This window comes from Galendromus occidentalis, unplaced genomic scaffold (assembly GCF_000255335.2).
Source record: "Galendromus occidentalis unplaced genomic scaffold, Mocc_1.1 scf7180000075388, whole genome shotgun sequence".
NCBI lineage: Eukaryota > Metazoa > Arthropoda > Arachnida > Mesostigmata > Phytoseiidae > Galendromus > Galendromus occidentalis.
Genome location: NW_003803378.1, coordinates 173,787 through 191,298, shown reverse-complemented (window position 1 = coordinate 191,298; position 17,512 = coordinate 173,787). Strand labels below are relative to the sequence as shown.

The 17,512-nt window shown below is 51.8% G+C and overlaps 4 protein-coding genes across 4 annotated transcripts; 2 read left to right on the top strand and 2 right to left on the bottom strand.

Moving 5' to 3' along the window:
- Positions 1 to 224: 224 nt before the first annotated feature.
- LOC100907825 (uncharacterized) lies at positions 225 to 3,090 on the top strand. The gene is made up of 2 exons (XM_003736988.2): positions 225 to 320; positions 537 to 3,090. Exons 1-2 carry the CDS (start codon positions 253 to 255, stop codon positions 2,824 to 2,826), a joined length of 2,358 nt encoding a protein of 785 aa, XP_003737036.1. The 5' UTR covers positions 225 to 252; the 3' UTR covers positions 2,827 to 3,090.
- Dus4 (Dihydrouridine synthase 4) lies at positions 2,939 to 4,555 on the bottom strand. The gene is made up of 5 exons (XM_003736987.3): positions 4,239 to 4,555; positions 3,877 to 4,043; positions 3,514 to 3,780; positions 3,257 to 3,362; positions 2,939 to 3,137 (listed from the first exon to the last, which is right to left on the bottom strand). The coding sequence occupies exons 1-5, from the start codon at positions 4,409 to 4,411 to the stop codon at positions 2,939 to 2,941; spliced, it is 912 nt and encodes a 303-aa protein (XP_003737035.1). The 5' UTR covers positions 4,412 to 4,555.
- Positions 4,556 to 4,834: 279 nt separating this feature from the next.
- Positions 4,835 to 12,165, top strand: LOC100907539 (uncharacterized). Its single transcript, XM_018638106.2, has 8 exons — positions 4,835 to 5,037; positions 8,071 to 8,397; positions 8,936 to 9,132; positions 9,336 to 9,522; positions 10,390 to 10,540; positions 10,669 to 10,826; positions 10,960 to 11,195; positions 11,350 to 12,165. Exons 2-8 carry the CDS (start codon positions 8,076 to 8,078, stop codon positions 11,536 to 11,538), a joined length of 1,440 nt encoding a protein of 479 aa, XP_018493622.2. The 5' UTR covers positions 4,835 to 5,037; positions 8,071 to 8,075; the 3' UTR covers positions 11,539 to 12,165.
- Positions 12,166 to 13,109: 944 nt separating this feature from the next.
- LOC108865282 (uncharacterized) lies at positions 13,110 to 17,427 on the bottom strand. Its single transcript, XM_018642209.2, has 2 exons — positions 15,853 to 17,427; positions 13,110 to 14,672 (listed from the first exon to the last, which is right to left on the bottom strand). The coding sequence occupies exons 1-2, from the start codon at positions 17,425 to 17,427 to the stop codon at positions 13,110 to 13,112; spliced, it is 3,138 nt and encodes a 1,045-aa protein (XP_018497725.2).
- Positions 17,428 to 17,512: the final 85 nt, after the last annotated feature.

Here is a 17,512-nt window from a genome sequence, read left to right as displayed (position 1 = left end):
TTCACAGACTTCTTCTGCAGCGAAGACCTAGCAGCGCATAGCACGATCTAGCGCGCCGGGTGTCTTTTGAATTTTCGGCTCCGCCCCGCAGAATGCGTTCATGATTGGCGCGAATAATTTTCGCTCGTCCAGCTGAGAGCGGTGCGTTCTATCTGGTGGTGGGAGCTAATTTTCCAAGCGGGGAGGTGCTGTCGAAGACTCCCAGATGCAGTTTTGTTCACGGGCCGTTTCCTAGACCTGTTCTTGCGAGCAATGAAACAGATAGCCTTGTCCATTGATGTCTCCTGGCTACAAGATGAAGAGACAATCGACGCTGTCCGGTGAGTGTCCACAGCAATCGATCTATCGCTCGCGGTTCACGGCAGGCTCTCGATGAGTGAACGGTCAATTTCATGATCACGAGGAAGCTTCCTCCGCATTCGTTCATTGATCTCCGACATCATACCGGGTCGGAGTGCTCTTACTCTTCGAACGTGTCTCCCCGATTCGATTATCAGAAAAGTTTCGGGAACTGACAGATCGTGTGCTCGTTCCAGGTTTTCCGCCTTGCAATTGATCACGACGTGGCTCTCGGAAGGTTGCAAGTTCGGTTATTTGCTTTTCGATTCGGAATCATCGCGAGCTCAAAATGTCGACGCCGCAGGTTTCTTCAACCCGACGACGAATGCCGTGGAGGAGTTCGAGGCCAAGCTGTCGGAGGGCGTCGTGGAGTCCCGGAAAGCCGACTCTGTGTCACAAATCGAAACGCTCCGCTGGGCGATTTCTCGCTCCATAACGGATCTCGGATGGCACTCGGTCACCGTGACGTCGCCGGTAAAGGCTTCGAGGAAACGTCGTCAGAACATTCAGCGTGTGGACGAGCCCGAGAACCGTAACATGCTCTTTCTATTCTCCCGTTTGCCACCTGGTACGCTCGCGAAAATCCGCGACGAGCTCGTGACATCCAGCCTGGGGAAATGTCTCCAGGAAAACCGGATCGAGCTCTTCTGGGTTCACGACACGTTGCAGCAGACGCCTACTCCGTCGAGCAAATGCGCTTTTCTCCGGATTCGCGATCTAGTTCAACTGTGCGGTGTTTTCCCGGCAGATCAGCTCCAATACACGTCGAGCTTGGGACCGCGGTCGAGGATAGTTCCCCTTCTCCTACGAAAATCCAAGCCCGCACCCCTCGCGATTTGCCAGTTTACCATGGCTAGTCTGCTAAATCCGATCGAACTTTACATATTTCCCAATCAAACCAAAACGGAAATTTCTTTCGATTGCACGGAACGCGAGCTTGCCTTCGACGGGTTGATGGAAGACCCTACGATCGCGTCAATCTTGGGAAAAGCCCTGGCCCTCTTCGTGGTGACGTCACGCGATGCCCATTTCTACCGCCTACTGATGGAGCTCAGGTCTCTGAGATCAGTCTGTTTCCTGAAATGCGATGACTTCCTGTTCCTGCTGAAACCACTCTCAGAGTCGGCTGCGACATTGGCTCAGGTCGTAGACAGGGACTTCTCCAGAAACACCGAAACGGATCCCTCCCCAAAACTGTTCGACAGCTTCTTCCTGGAACGGGCTTGTTTAGCCGAACCGTCAGAGGAGACCGCGGACGCTGCGCCGGAATTGCTGACCAGGATTCAAGCCGCTCACAAGCAACGGAAACCAATCAGTTCCGTCGAGCCAGACGTTCCTAAGCAGAAGCAGAGGAATCCGGGATCTCCACCCGAAGAGCTTTCTGCGGGGAGCTTCAACTCGGAGGAGTCCCTGTTGCAGCAGATGCGTCTCACGCACGACCGAGCCGTGACCGGTCGCCTGAGCGCGGTGGCTGGTGCTCAGAGCATCGTTTCGGCTACAGTCCACTTCTTCAAGAGTGACGTCCCGCAAATCAGAGCGTTCCTCCGCGATCATTTCCAATTCCCGTCGAAATCCGAACGACCTCAAAACGAATGGGCGAACGAGTGTCGAATTTTCATTTTGGTTTGCTTTGAAGTAGTATCCCTCTGTCCGACGGAAGCAGAAACGGTGAAGTCCGAGGTTCTCAGTGCAATGAGGAAACTGCTGTTTCTGACGACGCCCAGTACCCTCTTCGACTTCATCCAAGAGACTCTGAAAAACCTCTACGTAGAGACGGTCAGACCTCTTCTGCAAGAAATCGCCGAAACCTTCGACTTGCCCCTCTTCGCTCAATCATCAGACGACGAGGTCGGTGCGACGAGTTCCGTTGGATCTTTTGCTGAGCCTCTGTCAGGAATCTCGTCTTTAGGCTCCGCGACGAACTCCGTACCGCATTCGTTGCCGAGCAAACCGATTGCGAAGGGTGGAGATCCTCTACGGCGAATGTCTTCGGCGAACCTTTCGCAGAGACAAATTCAAATACCGAAACGTCGGAATGTGAAAACGCAGCCGAGCTCGACCGCGCATTCGCCGATGAAGCGGACGTCCTCCACGCGATCGATGCCGACCACTCCGAGAGGTCGGAGGATTCTCAAAACCCAGGTCGTTCCGGAAACCCCCGTCGGAAAACAGGCTCCGGATCGAGTTCGTCGGACCCAGGAAACACTCAGGAGACAGTCGTCGATCATGAACGTTTCTCAGGAGGATGAGCAGGTCGTGGAGGTCGACGAGTCTCCGATGAAGGCCACTCCGTCGAAGGTCACCCCGAGGAGAACACCACGGAAGACGCCGAATAAAACCCCACGAACGAGTCCTCGCAAACAGCTCACGCGCCGACTGATGTTCTCACCGCAGAAGAAAGCTTTCACTTCACCGACGGCGATCTCGCTTCTTCATCTCACAACCTCGCCGGTGCTATTCAAGCCTGGACGTAGAAAAGCATCATAAGTGATTTTTCCGTTCCTTGTGATCTGTGCGCTCGAGTTAGGGGATCGGAATTCGGGAAAGCATCCGGACAGTGAAAGATTGTAATATATTCTATGGACTGTACAGCACGATATCACAGAATGTTTCTCTCCTCCAAGAAATCCAAAATGGCCGCATAACTGCACAGGAGATTCATTTGATGCCTATCCGCTCTGGGTAAGAGATCTTTGACCATGTAAGTAACGTGGTGCTGGAAGTGCGCGAACTGGGTTCCGTACGCCGTCGCAATATCGAGGTACTTCTGAACACAGCTTTCCGGTGTATGAGTATGCCTGTAAGGAGAGTAATGTAACGAGTATTAAAGGGAGCGATTTCATTCCACACATCTTGTCATGAAACAAACCCAATGGTTTTTTTTTCACGAATTTCGCTAGTCTGACCCTGTTCGTACCCTGCGAACAGAGCTGGATTGTTCAAGAGGCCTTGCGCCACCATGATGCCGGCCACACCGGTATCCTCATGGATTCTCCGGGCTTCCTCGAGGCTCCTAACTCCACCTGCCAAACACAATGAAAAATCGGACATGAGCTCACGCTTAGGAGGGCACTCTTCTAGCATTATAAGAATCTCGAAGGTTGCGCAACATTCATCTATCCGACGGATTCGAGAATCGAAACTCGAAACTTTTCGGAGCAGCGGAAGATTCACCATTGTGCACAACGGGAATCCTGACAGCCTGACGCAAAATCTTGACCGCTTCAAAGTTCGGAACTTCTGCTCTTTGCGCCGGAGTTCTTCCATGGATCGTGATGAAACTCGCACCAGCTGCCTCCATGCGTCTTACGAATTCCACGCTATCCTTCAGATCGTCCTTGATTCTTATCTTCACCGAGACCGTGTAGGCGTTCGGAAGTCTTCTCCTCATCGTTCGAATCATATCAGCCACCAACTCTGGCTGACTGAGCATCCAACATCCTGGAAAGGATTTTCTTCGGAAGATGTTGTCGTGAAGATGGCGTCAGATAGCCCTCGAAGAATTTGCCGGCGAATGAGCATCCCGATGAGGCTCACCGTAGTGTTCCTGGATCGCCCAACGTTGCGGACATCCACAATTGAGATCCACACCGTCGGATAGCGGGGAGACCATTTCTGCTGCCAGGGCGAATTCCTCTGGGTCGTGGGAGGCAAATTGAACGATAAGGGGACGGTCCGTCGATGAAGTGGAGAACTCCACGTTCCTGGAATTAAGAGAATCAGGGAGCTGAAACATCTGGAATCGTCAGGGTATCACATGTGCTCGGACTCGGGAACAGTGGACTTTTTCTGGAATGGTCCGTCGATCGATCGATCGATCAATCATAGACGAGGATCCCCGCACGCGGGAAAGAGCCGGGGGTTAAGCAGCTCATCCTTCTATATCATGGCGCCCTCACCTGGCTTTGGCACTCTTCGTGAAACTTTCCGCGAGGACCATCGGGGTATACGCGATGTCCACATCGTAGAGACGCACCAACTCACGGAACGATTGTTTCGAATACCGTACCATGGGAGCGCATATTCTTGTCATTTCTGGACTTTCCAGGAGATCGGTGATTGGCGACGTCATCACGAGGACTCATAGCCGGCGACAGTTGTCAAAGCACAAGTCTTCGAACGCTTCGAATTCGAATCCAGAATCCCACTAGACGAGTCGGAGGAAAATATTGAGAAACTTCCCCAGGTGCTGCTGCCATGTGATCTTCGTGGAAGTTTCAAACGAGTACCCTCTCCCCTCATAGCCCGTACCCTCTCCCCGTCAAATCGTGGCTTTGGTCGAAACCGTAGACGAGATTCCGGCGTACGTCGCGATTATAACGTAGTGTTACGAGCAAGCGTGAGCTCCACTCGCCTTGTACGAATCGCCGTGGGAAATTCGTCGGGCTCCTCCGCGCTTCCAGAAGAGAATCTGTTTGTGACCCGACCCGCCCTATCGGCATTTTCACCGCTGGACTTCGGAGTGTAGAGCAGCTGTTGACTTCGTGGAAATAATGGCTTGTGGTGGTCGGTCATCGTAGTCGGCTGCTTGAGCCGCGAAACCATGGATAGCTGAGCGAGTGCGCTTCCCTCCGTGAACTGGACGATTTCGAGGAGAGCCGGTGGACGCTCGAGGTCACCGAGTTACGGCCCCACATCACTGGTCTTGGGTGGAGCGTCAACCCGGTCTCCTGTCAATAATGTGCTGACGAAAGCTCGGTGAGTGCTCTTGCTTGCGGCAGAGATATGAGACTGGTGGAAAAAGAAATTGATCCAACCGTGCCACACGGAAAGCTGGGCGCCCACACTAAGGCGCCCACGTCCGATTCTCCAGAGTGTACCGCCGCGCGTCGACGTGTGCTTCTGCGAGCGAGTGTACGTATGTGCGTGAGATTTCGATCGAAGGATACGACTTTGGGACATGCTCGCAGAGGTTCGCTCAACGGGAGGTTATGCGGAAATTTGTGACGATATCTGACGACAGATGAAGCTCCCTCGTGACAGTCAGGTCTCAAGCGACGCCTCCGTTGACTAGCGTGCGGGTGCAACTTATTTTTTTTGGAGCGAAGTTTCCACTCGGTCGGTGTAGTTGGCATCAACAAAAACAGGAGCTGCGGTAGTGGCAGCCAAGCAGCAAAACCAACCGCGGATACGACGAAGGCGATTGCGACGAAAACCACTCTGTTTAGAATATATAGACGGCTTTAGCACAAAATCGTCTTGGATCCTAACCGCGGGATTCCACCGAAAATGAGAGCCCTCTTCAAATACCGTCTGAGCGCTCGAGCGTCTGACGGTCGATCGATGTATTCGGCTCTTTTCTCGCAGCCTTATGAGCTTCCTGCTTATGTCTGGATGGACGATTGAGCTCCGAGTTCTCAAGAAGTTCATCATAGCTTGTCAGGCCGTCGTCGAGGAAACATCCGTTGGTCTCATCGCCTTCACCGTCTCCCGATGACGCTCGGAAGAGTTCGTCGTCGTTTAATCGTCACCAGCCTATCTCTCCGATTTCTGGTTCCCGCTCGCGCTTTCGGGGTTTCAATCAGGTTTTGCCCAATCTGTTGCCCAACGTCTACAGACGAACCAGTTTTCGCTCCCGTCAAACATCCGACGTTGGTCGTTGTATCGATTTTCGTTTTGTTTTAGTCACTCGACAGAGGATATTACATGTTTGGAATGGGGCAAAAGCTGAAATTTCGTGTCGAAAATTCCCTGGACTCGAACCCTCCTGGAATTTATTCTCTTCAGGTCACAAGAACTTCCGTTTCATTCAGTTCCGCTAGCAGATATCGAGTTATGGCGAATTTGTTCTTCAAAAGCATTCCGCGTCTGACGGGGAAGCGGAACGCGGAGGTCGATTTTGACGGAATCATCCTTGGGAAAACGGTTTTCTTTTGTTCAGCCGACCGACCAGCCGTCGTCGTTATGTCGTATGGCTCTTGATGATCGGGTGAATTTTCAGAGCAATTCGGTGCGTGGCGAAACTCAGGAAATCAGGACGATATCTCAATATATCACCTTCGAATGCTGTGTGAATGTCTCGAGAGCTTTCCACGGCTACCATATTCGAGGCATAATCACTGCACGTATCGTCCTGTCAATGCTTATCTCCGAGAGTTTACGTAAACTCTTCGCTGGAAACCACTTCAGATCGTAAACAGTAATAATCCACGCTTAGAATCGGGGATAAGTTCGGGAAGGCGGCGACGCTTTTCAAGCTGCCCGTTTTGCCCACGATGTCGATGGTCAAACAGAACGAGCGATCCGCGATAAACCATACGATACTATACGGGCTGAGATTCGGCTGAGGCTTCGGACGAGCTGACGTGAGATCCCGGGATTCCGTAAGGACAATGTTAGATTGTCCAAAATAGAGTTTCGGAAACTCCTTCGCTCCACGAGGCTTTGATGAGACATCGGAGATCGATCTCAGTCATCGTCGGTCGGGTCTCTGCAGCCTCGGAGATAAGCACGCTCTAGGCCACGACCACTCCGATCGAATATCGATGACAATGTTTCCGAATATTCGGGAAACATCTCAATCCGTATATTTATCCAATGAAAATCGTTCAACAAAACTCCGTACACTCCGCCGCATCGTTCAAGATCGAAGCCCGTTAGAAGACATCGCGACGCTCGTCGCGTGGCCTGTTGACTGGGTGTGGTCTCCTCGCCCCTTCCTCCGACTACCGGAGCTTTGCCTCAGTTCAAAACCGATGATTCTGCTCTCTTCATCATTTTCTTCTTTCTCCCTGCCCTTCCTGAATTCTACCAGTCCGAAAATGCTCAAACCTAAAAAAGCCGTCCTGGGAACGACGCTTTATGTCAAGCCGGGCAGGTCCTCGTCAAGAGCTGACTCAGTCTCTATCCCGTGAGAATAAGGTTCTATGAAAATTGTTGTGGAAGGAAAGTAAACGGGAAACTGAAGGAAAGTCATTTCGCGCTGCTCCATCTAGACTTGTCTCCGGAATCTGCGGATTTTTTTCTCAAGCTTCATCGGAATCGAAACTGATTGAGCATACGAAGCAGTTCCGTCCCGAAGCTGCTTATCCATGAGTTGGACGATCTGTATCTATTTAGATTTGCGTCTCGCATTCCGAAAATCGCTGTATCGCTCTAAGGCTTGCTATATTCGTGCCGTTATTGTCGGTCGCGGCGTCGCCGCCACCGTCATCGCTGATGTGATTGTCAAAGCCAGTTCAGTCGTTGGCCTGGTTGGGTGCGTTGACGAAACACAACTGGCTGGTGTTTGCTTGAGAGAAGGGACTCTCTCTTGGAGATACGATTTCTTTCTGACGACATTTTTATCCGATGCATCAGAGTACCGTAATTACGTCCTGGAGGAAGAACCCTCACCGTATCTGCCCTCAGCCGAATCAGAGGATCTCCCAGAGCGTCGGATGCGTCGGCTCAATGAAATTTTCGGATTAGAATCTGAAGCTCATTTGTCAATCTCTCTGCCTCTACTCCCCTCGGCCTCTCGCAAGAGTTCATCCTGGCTTCAGGCACGGAACTTCGGTCTCGGGGTTCGAAGGGCCGTGCCGCGACCCAAGGAATCCCTTTCGGAATTCGTCCGAGAAGGATGGAGACCAGGGAACTATTTTTCTTTCCCGCGGAAAAACCCGACTTCCGGCTGCGAACTCACGATGCGTCTGCCCCTCGAGACAACGTCAGAGTCACTTCGCAGATCTGCGGAAGTTGTCGGGAGGTGCTAATCGCTTCCGTGCTAATTGACTTGATTCCTTTCGACAGGTAGTATGTCAACAATGGTGGAGCCCAGGGTGTCACCCCTGCTGCCGACACCGTCGCCGGCGCGACGGCTCCCCGCAATCCCTGTCGACCACCAAATATTTGTCGAATGGGAGCCGCAGAGCAAGCGTTTCGCTTTGGCCCTGCACGCTCGGAGGAAGCATATAGCACATCTCACTGCCACCGAAATTCACAAAGCACACGGTGAACTTCGTCAGGTCTATCCGGCGATCGACGAAGTCTTCCCCACCAAACTCGCTCCTCGAACGTGCTCCGAAGCGACGTCTGTCTGCGCCAACCTCAAGCGTTACCTCAAAGGAGTTCTGGACGGTGAGTCCCCGTTTCTGCGAGCGATAGTTGATGGCTAGTCAAGTAGAATGACATTGCGAATCCTCCGTTGACAGCTGTTGAATGAGCTCCTGTTGCGTCTCCCTGTCCTAGGCGACGACGCACCATGATAGAGCTCGCGTTGTCATGCGGCCGTCGAGGCTCCGAATGGTCCCGCTGCGATGTCTCATACACAGATATACTCGTATATTTAGAACTCCTCTCGAAAAACACTCCGGAAAACAGAATGGATCGCCAGATCGAATTATCGACGGCGCTCCGATATGAATAACTGAGCCGTTCCTGACAATTTTTTTTTCCGAAAAATCAGCCGAAAGAAAATTTCCTCAAAGTTTGCGTCTCCCCGGAGTATTGACCTTGTTTGTCTCAAGCCGCTCTTCTCTGGGAAGCAATTCTCTGCTGCTACTGGAAGTGGGTGGATCACGTCACGTGGATCACACGGCTCGGAAACGATCGAAGACGAAAGAAGCTATATGACAATTTGATTCTAAAAAGCCCGTGTCTCTTCCCTATCGATCAGGTTGCGGCGCTACTCTGCTGGCATGGGTATTTTTCATGGCGGAAGAGGTTTCGCATGCCGAATTCGACCCGGAGGTCGATAAATTCCAGCGGAAGATCCTCGAAGTCGATTTGGCAAAAAGCCGCGATGAGCTCACTCGTCTGCTGGATTCGAAAGCGGGTCTCGGTCTCGATACCGCCTACAGCATGGAAGATGAGGTAAGAACTCTGAGCTTTATCACAGATGGACTCCTGCCGCGAGGATGGCTCTGAGAAAAATCTCACTCAGTCAGCTCGACATCGGGTTCGCCATCTCCGTTGACTAGGCGCTTCGATCCAGGCTTTCGTCGGCTTTTTCTTGTATGGACTGGAACGTTGATTTTTCCTTGGCATCGCGGGTAATTCATCCCATCTACTTCCAGATTGTTACGAATATTAGTCTAGCCTTGGGGGAACTGTTCAACTTCCGCATTTCAACGTTCGCTGAGATGAGAGATCTTTGCGAAAAGCAACGATCCTCTCACTGGACCGATCGAGCGGAGCAAGCTCAACAAGCGGTGGATGAACTCACCATCATCTACCACGCCGCCTGTCTCGATCTAGTCTTAGGTGGGTAGAGCTGTTCTCCGTAGACGCCTAAATCATTGTCGTTCGAAAATCTGCTCTGTCATTAAGGGGCCACCAATGTTTCTACGTTCTCCCTATACTCTGGTCATTCTCGATTTCCCCGGCGCTCTCCGCGACGACCTTCACTTGCGGTTTCGAATTGGATCGTTTCGAAGATTTATTGGAAAAGCCATTTTACCTCTACGAGCACCGGATTGTGATAGCTCATCGCTACGCACCACAGCTCTGACAGCGGTTCCAAAAGCGTGCGCAGGAATCTAATAAGCATCTAAACGAAGGAGCAGCAATGTAGCACCAAGCATCGCTGCTGAAGTCGCTGATTATCCGGCTTAACGGTCAGCCGGCAGGCAGGCAGGCGAGCGAGCGACCGAGCAGAATGCGGCGAATTTCAACCCGTACGCGGGGCGTCGTTCCGGAACTAAAACACAAGCGTGTGATGCGACGTCTCCTTCAATCCACTAGTTAATCCGTGGTGGCCACGGAATTTCCATGAAAGTAGCCGACCACGTTTCCGCTCCTCGTCTTCTCGTTCCGCAGAGCGATGAAAGTCTGTCTGGGTTTCCGGACCCATCTTCATTGTCGGAGATTCGATGACCATAAGTTCGGAGTGCCATCCGTGCCGTTTCTCGCTCATCGGTCCATTCTTGTCTCCTCCGATGACTCCCGATTCTCGGCTCGCACAGCATCGAATTTTTCCCCCATGGCGTGGAATTCGGCGACATTTGCATTATTCAATCGACAGTTTTTTCGCCCAGGATTGACCTCTCCTCGCCGCGACGATGTTTAGTCCCAATGAAATTATTCCCAAAATTGCAAGCTCACTCGATTCTACGATTTTCTCCTGCATAGGTCAGCGAGATCGAATGAAACGTGACCACGGTGCCGGAGTCGACTTCGCGCGCTGGACCGCGTCGCATCAAGCCCGATTCTTGAAATTGAGTGTATTTGTGAGTCAAGAGAGACTGCGCTGGATGATGGCAGTCAGAACCTTCAAACGAAGGTGAGTTTCTCCAAATATGTTGAAGCCCAGCGCGATTATCGTGTCGAAATCCAGTGTGTTTGGAAGAAAACTCCCGATAGCAGCATCCAAGACTTCAAGATTCTCATGTCTCGCTTCCTATTCCACAGAGAGTACGACCGACTGTCCCAAGGCAATAGTCCAAAGAAGCAAGACCGGAGTCTCACTGAACTCAAGAAGGACATTTACGAACACCTCCTCAAAATACTCCAAGAGGAGGAGATTCTTCTGAAAAAGCAGAAAATGATCCTAGAAAAAATTTCGTCTGGTTAGTATGTCGCATACGAATCCCCCGGTGAAGCGGAACTGACGGCGCACTCGGTCCGATTCTTCATCTCGAAGCTGTCGGCGTCGACAGAAGCAAATAATTTTGCTCAAATCCTTTTTCGCCATAATTGCAGGCGAGGCAGACGCGGAGGAATTCGGAGATGCGGTAGAAGATGTGGAAGAGCTCGAAATGATCTATGGCAAGCGTAAATGTCTTACTCTAATCGAAGCAACCGTCCGACTGAGTTCAATATACCAACGTCGAGCGATTCTTCGAAATAAAGTTCAAGCTTGTCAGAATATCCTCAACAAAGGCGGTCTCCGAGATTCGAGTGTTTCCTTCACTGGTCGTCTCAGTGGAGACTCTTCCGTAAGTCGGAGCTGATTCCCAAAATGAACTTCGGGGACGATTTACAACCGGAGGCTTCCCCCGCCCCTAGAATCGCCGTGATATCCGTCCCGATCCCAAAGCCTTCGTGAAAAAGCCTCGAAATATTTCCTAACTCGACTCATTCGCTCATCAGGGATGCGTTTCGCTCACCACTCCGTCCGAGGAGGCCATGGAGTTCTCGAGACGACGAACAGTTGCGTTTCTCCAAGAACATTTCCGAGGTCTCCAGCCGAATAACATTCCGATAGCTCGTTTGAACGGCAAAACCAACACGAACATCAGCGACACTCGAATAAATGTCAAGGCGATGTCTCTCAGCTGAGTCGGCGATGCGGGTCGTTTCCGACTCCCAGCAGCTGCTCTATCAACGGTGACAATCGATCTTATTGTATTGCGTCTGAACGAAAATCCATGTGTTCGAGAGTCTATAGAGTTTGCGGTATCCAAAAAGGGGCAATTATTTCGAGGGACGTCTCGAAGCGTCTGTCGTCAGAGCGGAGATTCGTTCGAGTAATAATATCATTACATGGATTATTGTGATCATCTAGATAGATGATCGATCGAGCGGACGACTGTGAGGCTCGTTTGTATATTTTGTATAATTTGGTGTTGTAGGGTTCTTTCAACTATTTTCCACGACTTTTGACAGAACTGTTTTCTTGCACCAAGGTTGTTTGAGTTCGGCTCTTCGAACCGGGCTCCTAGGTAGGGAAAAGATTGTCATAGAAATGAGAACATTGAATGCCTAAGAGAGTGATGCATATGTATAAATGCACTTTGTGATCGAGCGGATTCAGACTCCAGAGTTGATATGGTAGTCTGAGGTTTTCTTCTCGGAGCCTCCCCGGAGAAGGGGTCGATGTGACCGCACCCGGAGCGGTCCTGGGAGTGATCTCACGGTCAAAGAAAAACCATCCAGGAGGAATGATGATTAATATAAAATGAATGAGCCGACATCTTATTTCTAAATACGAATCTCTTGGCGACTCGAGATCGTTCAACTGTTATGATGGGAACATCTTCTATGATGCAAGTTCAGAACTCCACGAAGCGGATCGGACTCCGATCGCGGCTCATGTCCGTCGAATCTGAAACGAACTACAGAATCAGAGACCAAATCTAAATCAATTTGTTGAAGTTCCGATTGGGATCCAACGAGGGAGGGAAATCGAGCGGCAAGCACACTGCTTAATTACGAAATAAAAATCTGCACTGGTTAGTCGGTAACCAGGAGCGTTTACATGTGACACAAAATTTTTCTTTCTCTGATGGGATCTCTCTCCGAGCACCCAGGGAGAGAGAAGGAGGGGCCAACTGCTCCATCTCGAGAAACCTCAGCGGAAAATCCCAACGAAAGATCCAGACGATTACTCGTTGGTACCGGATGATTCCACTACTCCCCGACCCCGAGACTTTGCTCGTTTCGGGTCAGTCCCGTCGGAAACTCCCTGTATCGCCGATTGTCTCCAGACCTGACATTGCTGCTCCACTCTCTGGATCCATGTAATCGTGGTTGTTTCCTTCCGAGTCGCAGATCTCAACGGTGGATCTATTCGGAGTCGAAAAGGACCTCGGTAGTTCTCCCGTCCAGAAGGAGCATCCACGGAGCAATCAAACTTCCTTTTCCCCTCAGCCCTGCTCACTACAGTGAGTCGGAATTCAGGCGTGGGAGTCTTGTGCTTTATCAATTCATTATTGAGTATTTCATTCACAGGACACGAACCGCTCTTAACTTCTGCTCGGCGGGCGGACAGACTTCCCGATGGCACGCATTGATGTCATGCATCGATCAAACACATCGAAATGTCAGAGGGCTTCAGGTTAACACGAACGTCGGCTCCTCACTCTGGGTTGCTCCCAATCACATTCCTCGTTCACCACGGCCAACCTCGTCTACCCACGAATTGTGGATAAGATCCACGGCAAAAACGTTGACACTCGGGTATAAACTCCGGGGAAGCCTTCTCCTGCGCATAGGAATCCGAATGAAACAATACCGACAACAATGCGACGCTCGCTGCTGTCTTCGTTCACCAGTGGACCCCCGGAATCGTTCTGACAGGCGTCTGCGTATCCTTCCGCCGCTCCCGCACAGAGCTGACTACCGATAATTCCTCTGATGAGCGCATCGTCCGGCTTCGTGGAATAGTTGGAGTGACAGTCCTCATTCGCTGAAACTTCCAGCTCCGCCACCTGCAGGGTCTTGCTCGATCCTTCACCGTAGGCCAGAGAACCGAAGCCCAAGACTTCGACCGGCGCTCCAGTTTCCCCGAGGCTTGCGGAGCCTTCTCCGACTGGGAGACAGACCGGTTTGAAGTTTTCGACGTTTCTCGCCAACGTGACGATTGCGATGTCGTTATACAAGAGGTGCTTCTCGTAATCAGGATGGATGGTGATTGTTTCCAGATCGATGGTTTCTCCAGGCTCACTGAGAGTGTGAACTCTGATCAGGGCGCTGAAAAGCGTCGGATCTTTCCTGACGTTGAAGCAGTGGGCAGCGGTCAAGAGGTGTCTGCTGGTTATGAGGGAGCTCCCGCACCAAATTACTGAGCTGTTATTTATGCCCTTCGCGATGAGCGGAGTCATCCAGGGGTATATTTTCGTAGCTTCGTGTCCTCCAGCGACCTGTGTACGAGCGTCTCGCTCCTTCCTGCTGACAGGGGAACCCTCCCCCACGTTCGAGTGGTAGCCCATCGCGTCCATTGATCGCATTCGAGAGGGTCCGTGAGTCACCGCTCCGCGTTCCTCATCGGATCCGCGCATGTAGCCAGGGACCCACGAAAACTCTTCACCTGGCTCAGCATTATACGGGGACCTTTGTCTCTCCCGTAAGGAAAGGAATTCCTGCTTTTTACGGTCTTGTTCAGCGATATCCCGCGCTTCCTGAGCTACGGAAGGGAAGCTTATGAATAGCGACTGGGTCCCCCCAGCAGTCGAAGTCTGTCCGTTATTATTGGGCTTGCCGATGAACCCATCCGATGCCTTTATCTCGCGGTCCCCCGAAAACGGAAAAAGTCCATCGGCTTTTGGAGCGGCTTCACTCGTTGTGAACGCCCGGGATGTTGTTCTTTCCGTAGGGCTAGTAGACAGCGTTGTTATTTCAGGAGCCAGTGCAGGCGGCTTTTCGGTTGTTTTCACAGTGTCGTCCACTCCACTCGACGGAGGTGTGCGTTCGTCCAAACTGCCCAAAAGATCTCTGTGGTCTTCCGTAGGGCGAACTCTATCTTCTGTCCGGCCGCACGTGCTCCAGAAGCTGTCGATGTACCACTGGTATAGTCCGGGCTCGAGGCTGGAGGCGTCTCCTGAAGTTTCTTTCGCATTTATCCCTCCGGGCAACGCCGACGCGCACACGAGCAAATTGAGAAGCGCGAACGTACGGCACAGCATGATGTCTTTCGACAGTTTTCGGTAGAAACCGCAGAAATTCCCGCGGCCGGGCACTGCTGGTAAGGCTTTCTCCACGGAGAACAACGTCGGGTAAACAATTCCAAGATATTAGACTGTGCTTCTGTGCATCAATTCAATGAGGGAACATTGAGACACCCACACTATGGTGAGGGAATAGGCGAGAGGTCGACGAAATTTCGAGCAGGATCAATTATATTCCTCAGTGTGAGGCGACTCTCCATTCCCCCCTCACCTTCAATCCTCCCGCTGTTCCGACCATTCCAATCAACGACGGTTTTCCCTATACAGGGAGTCCATACCCGATCACCTACGTCACCGCGATGAAATGCGTCTTCTCATTGCAAGGAGACTTTCGCACGGAGTTAGCCGTTTCTGCGATGCGGGAGCAACCACGAAAAACGCGGCGCGCGCCGTGCAGCAAAACAGTGTTCTCCCGGAATTTCGTTTCAAATCAATGCTGATTCACCGCGGCGGGGCTTGCGCGAGAGACTTCAATGTTACATGGTCCGCCGCCGGTGACGTCTCCGGAGCTCTGAAATCGCCATTGTTGGGGACGATGACGCAATTATCGCAGCCGGTTTTACGAATTCGCCGAAGACCGATGGAAACACTCGAGGAAACAAGAATCCTTCAGAAATGTTGAATACAACGCTTCCAGCGATTCTCTCGGTCGCTGTTTCCAACGAGAACATGCCCTCTCAGAGACGCCGCGTGGAAGCGTCTCTCCCATCGTATTTCCTCCGAGTTCGACGCTTTTCGACCCGACTCACAATAGGAACGAATCGCGTGACGGGTTGACAAGATATTTCTCGATACTCCCTCGTATTCGGGAGCTCGGGGATACGCGGCTATGATTCTCAAGACGTGCTGCGCTTTCCCCCGAGCACCCTCCTCCGGATGCGGTTTGGTCTTCATGACGGAGGGTTTCCGACCCCTCTGATGACCCATGCGATAATCCGTGAATTGAATAAAGTATCGGAATATTCTGAATGATGATGATGATGGGAATGATAATAATGAATGGGTTGTTTATTATCTCTAAATAGATATCCACGTTCAGATCTCGTGACCTTTAGTTGGAGTTTCTCTCCTTGATTCACTCTGCAGCGGGTCCTCCCCGAGCGCGAGCGCTCTTTCCTGATCGTTTCCGTCCCTCTCCCGCGGACTCTTCCATTTCTATGGTTCGACTCCAATAGAGAAACTCATCGAAAGAAAGTGGCTCTCAAACTTTTCGAATGATCGGCATAATCCAGGGCAGGAATTCTTTCACCCTTGAATACACTCCCGGATATCCTTCCCGAGCGCACTGGAAACCGAACGACACGACACCGACCACCATGCGTCGACCCAGATAGTCATCGTTCACCAGAGGACCTCCGGAATCGTTCTGGCACGCGTCACTAGATCCGTCTCTGGCCCCGGCACAGAGTTGGGTTTTGATTATTCCCTGATTCAGCGCCGTGTCCTGCTTCGAAGAATAATTCGCTCGGCACTCGTCGTTTTTGAAAACTTCCAGTTTCGCTACCTGTAGCGTCTGACTCGCTCGTTCCCCGAACGCCAACGAACCGTATCCGAGAACCTCGACGGTCTTCCCCGCGTCATCAACACCTACCGGATCTTCAATCGGAAGGCATGCCGGCTTGAAATTCTTCACAGGTTTCGCAAGCGTCACGATGGCGATGTCGTTGTAGAATTTTCCTGGCTGGTAGTCCGGATGAATGACGATACTCTTCAGGTCGACAACTTCCTGCGGCTGCGAAATGTTGTGCGCTCGGATGAGAGCGCTGAACGTTGCCGGATCTTGACGAATATCAAAGCAGTGACCTGCTGACAGCAGATGCCGATCGCTTATTAGGGTGCTGCCACACCAGATAACGTAGCTCTCCTCGGAACCCTTCGCAACTATGGGCACCATCCAAGGATAGGTTCGAGAGGCTTCTCGACCCCCTACCACGGTTGGGAAGTACATTTTCGTGTCCGTGACGGTTTCACGTTTCGTTCTGAGGATGATCAAAGTGTCTCCGTTGGCCAGTCGAACTATTTGAGGACTCTGAGCTCGAGAGCCGTATTTACCACCGTTTGGTCTGTTGTTGACGCCGTTGTTGTTATAGCCATTGTTGTTGTAGCCATTGCTGTTTCTGTTGTAGCCGTCGTTGCTGTTGTCGTTGTAGCCGTTGTTGTTGTTGTATCCGGCTCCCCCGTTATTAACGCCTCCATACCCGTTGTTTTGTCCGTTACCGAAGCGGAAGCGTCCTGTTCCCTGTGATCCGGCTTGGTAACCCGGGTTGCTAATCGGGGCAGCACCCCCGTTTGGTCCGATATATTCTCGCTGGGCTAGAACCTCCTTATTGATGCGGTCCTGGTGCGCGATGTTCCGGGCTTCGTCGGCTTCGGATGGGAAACTTATGGGGAGAGTCCTCGTGTTCAAGTTTTTCGGGTTATTCGGGTCGTAGTTGGGCGGATAACTGGGGTCGCGGTATCCGTTGTTGCTGTCGTTGCCCTGCTGTCCTCGGTCCGGAGTTGGTCTGGGGGCTACCGTCGGCGGTCGAGACGGAGCTCGAGTCGAAGATGGAGCGCGAGTCGTTTGATCGTTCCGATTCGTATTTCGATTCACGTCATCGGGAGGCGGAGACGACCGCTGTTCGATCTCGCCGCAGGTATCCCAATAGGTATCTCGATACCATTTGTATATGGCCGGGTCCACTTGACGCACTTGTTCCACTAATGAGTCCCGCTGATTTTGGCCCGAAGCAGAAATAAGCGCAGTAGCACCAAAGACTGTTGTCAAACACCACAACCGCATCGCCGTTTCGATTGCCGCTTTGTCAATCTGGAAAAATTTTCTGGCTTCGGTCGTGGCGGCGGCCGACGACTTCAGTCGATTCCGA

Bases quoted from the DNA above. Each gene is read 5' to 3' on its own strand.
- LOC100907825 (XM_003736988.2), top strand. From the start codon at position 253: ATGAAACAGATAGCCTTGTCCATTGATGTCTCCTGGCTACAAGATGAA. The intron at 321-536 runs GTGAGTGTCCAC...TGCTCGTTCCAG, and splicing joins GAGACAATCGACGCTGTCCG to GTTTTCCGCCTTGCAATTGA.
- LOC108865282 (XM_018642209.2), bottom strand. From the start codon at position 17,427: ATGCGGTTGTGGTGTTTGACAACAGTCTTTGGTGCTACTGCGCTTATT. The intron at 14,673-15,852 runs GTTTGAGAGCCA...TTCTCCGTGGAG, and splicing joins TTATGCCGATCATTCGAAAA to AAAGCCTTACCAGCAGTGCC.
- Dus4 (XM_003736987.3), bottom strand. From the start codon at position 4,411: ATGACGTCGCCAATCACCGATCTCCTGGAAAGTCCAGAAATGACAAGA. The intron at 4,044-4,238 runs GTGAGGGCGCCA...TCTTAATTCCAG, and splicing joins ACGAAGAGTGCCAAAGCCAG to GAACGTGGAGTTCTCCACTT. The intron at 3,138-3,256 runs GTACGAACAGGG...CTCTCCTTACAG, and splicing joins AATCCAGCTCTGTTCGCAGG to GCATACTCATACACCGGAAA.
- LOC100907539 (XM_018638106.2), top strand. From the start codon at position 8,076: ATGTCAACAATGGTGGAGCCCAGGGTGTCACCCCTGCTGCCGACACCG. The intron at 8,398-8,935 runs GTGAGTCCCCGT...CCTATCGATCAG, and splicing joins CCTCAAAGGAGTTCTGGACG to GTTGCGGCGCTACTCTGCTG. The intron at 11,196-11,349 runs GTAAGTCGGAGC...TTCGCTCATCAG, and splicing joins GTCTCAGTGGAGACTCTTCC to GGATGCGTTTCGCTCACCAC.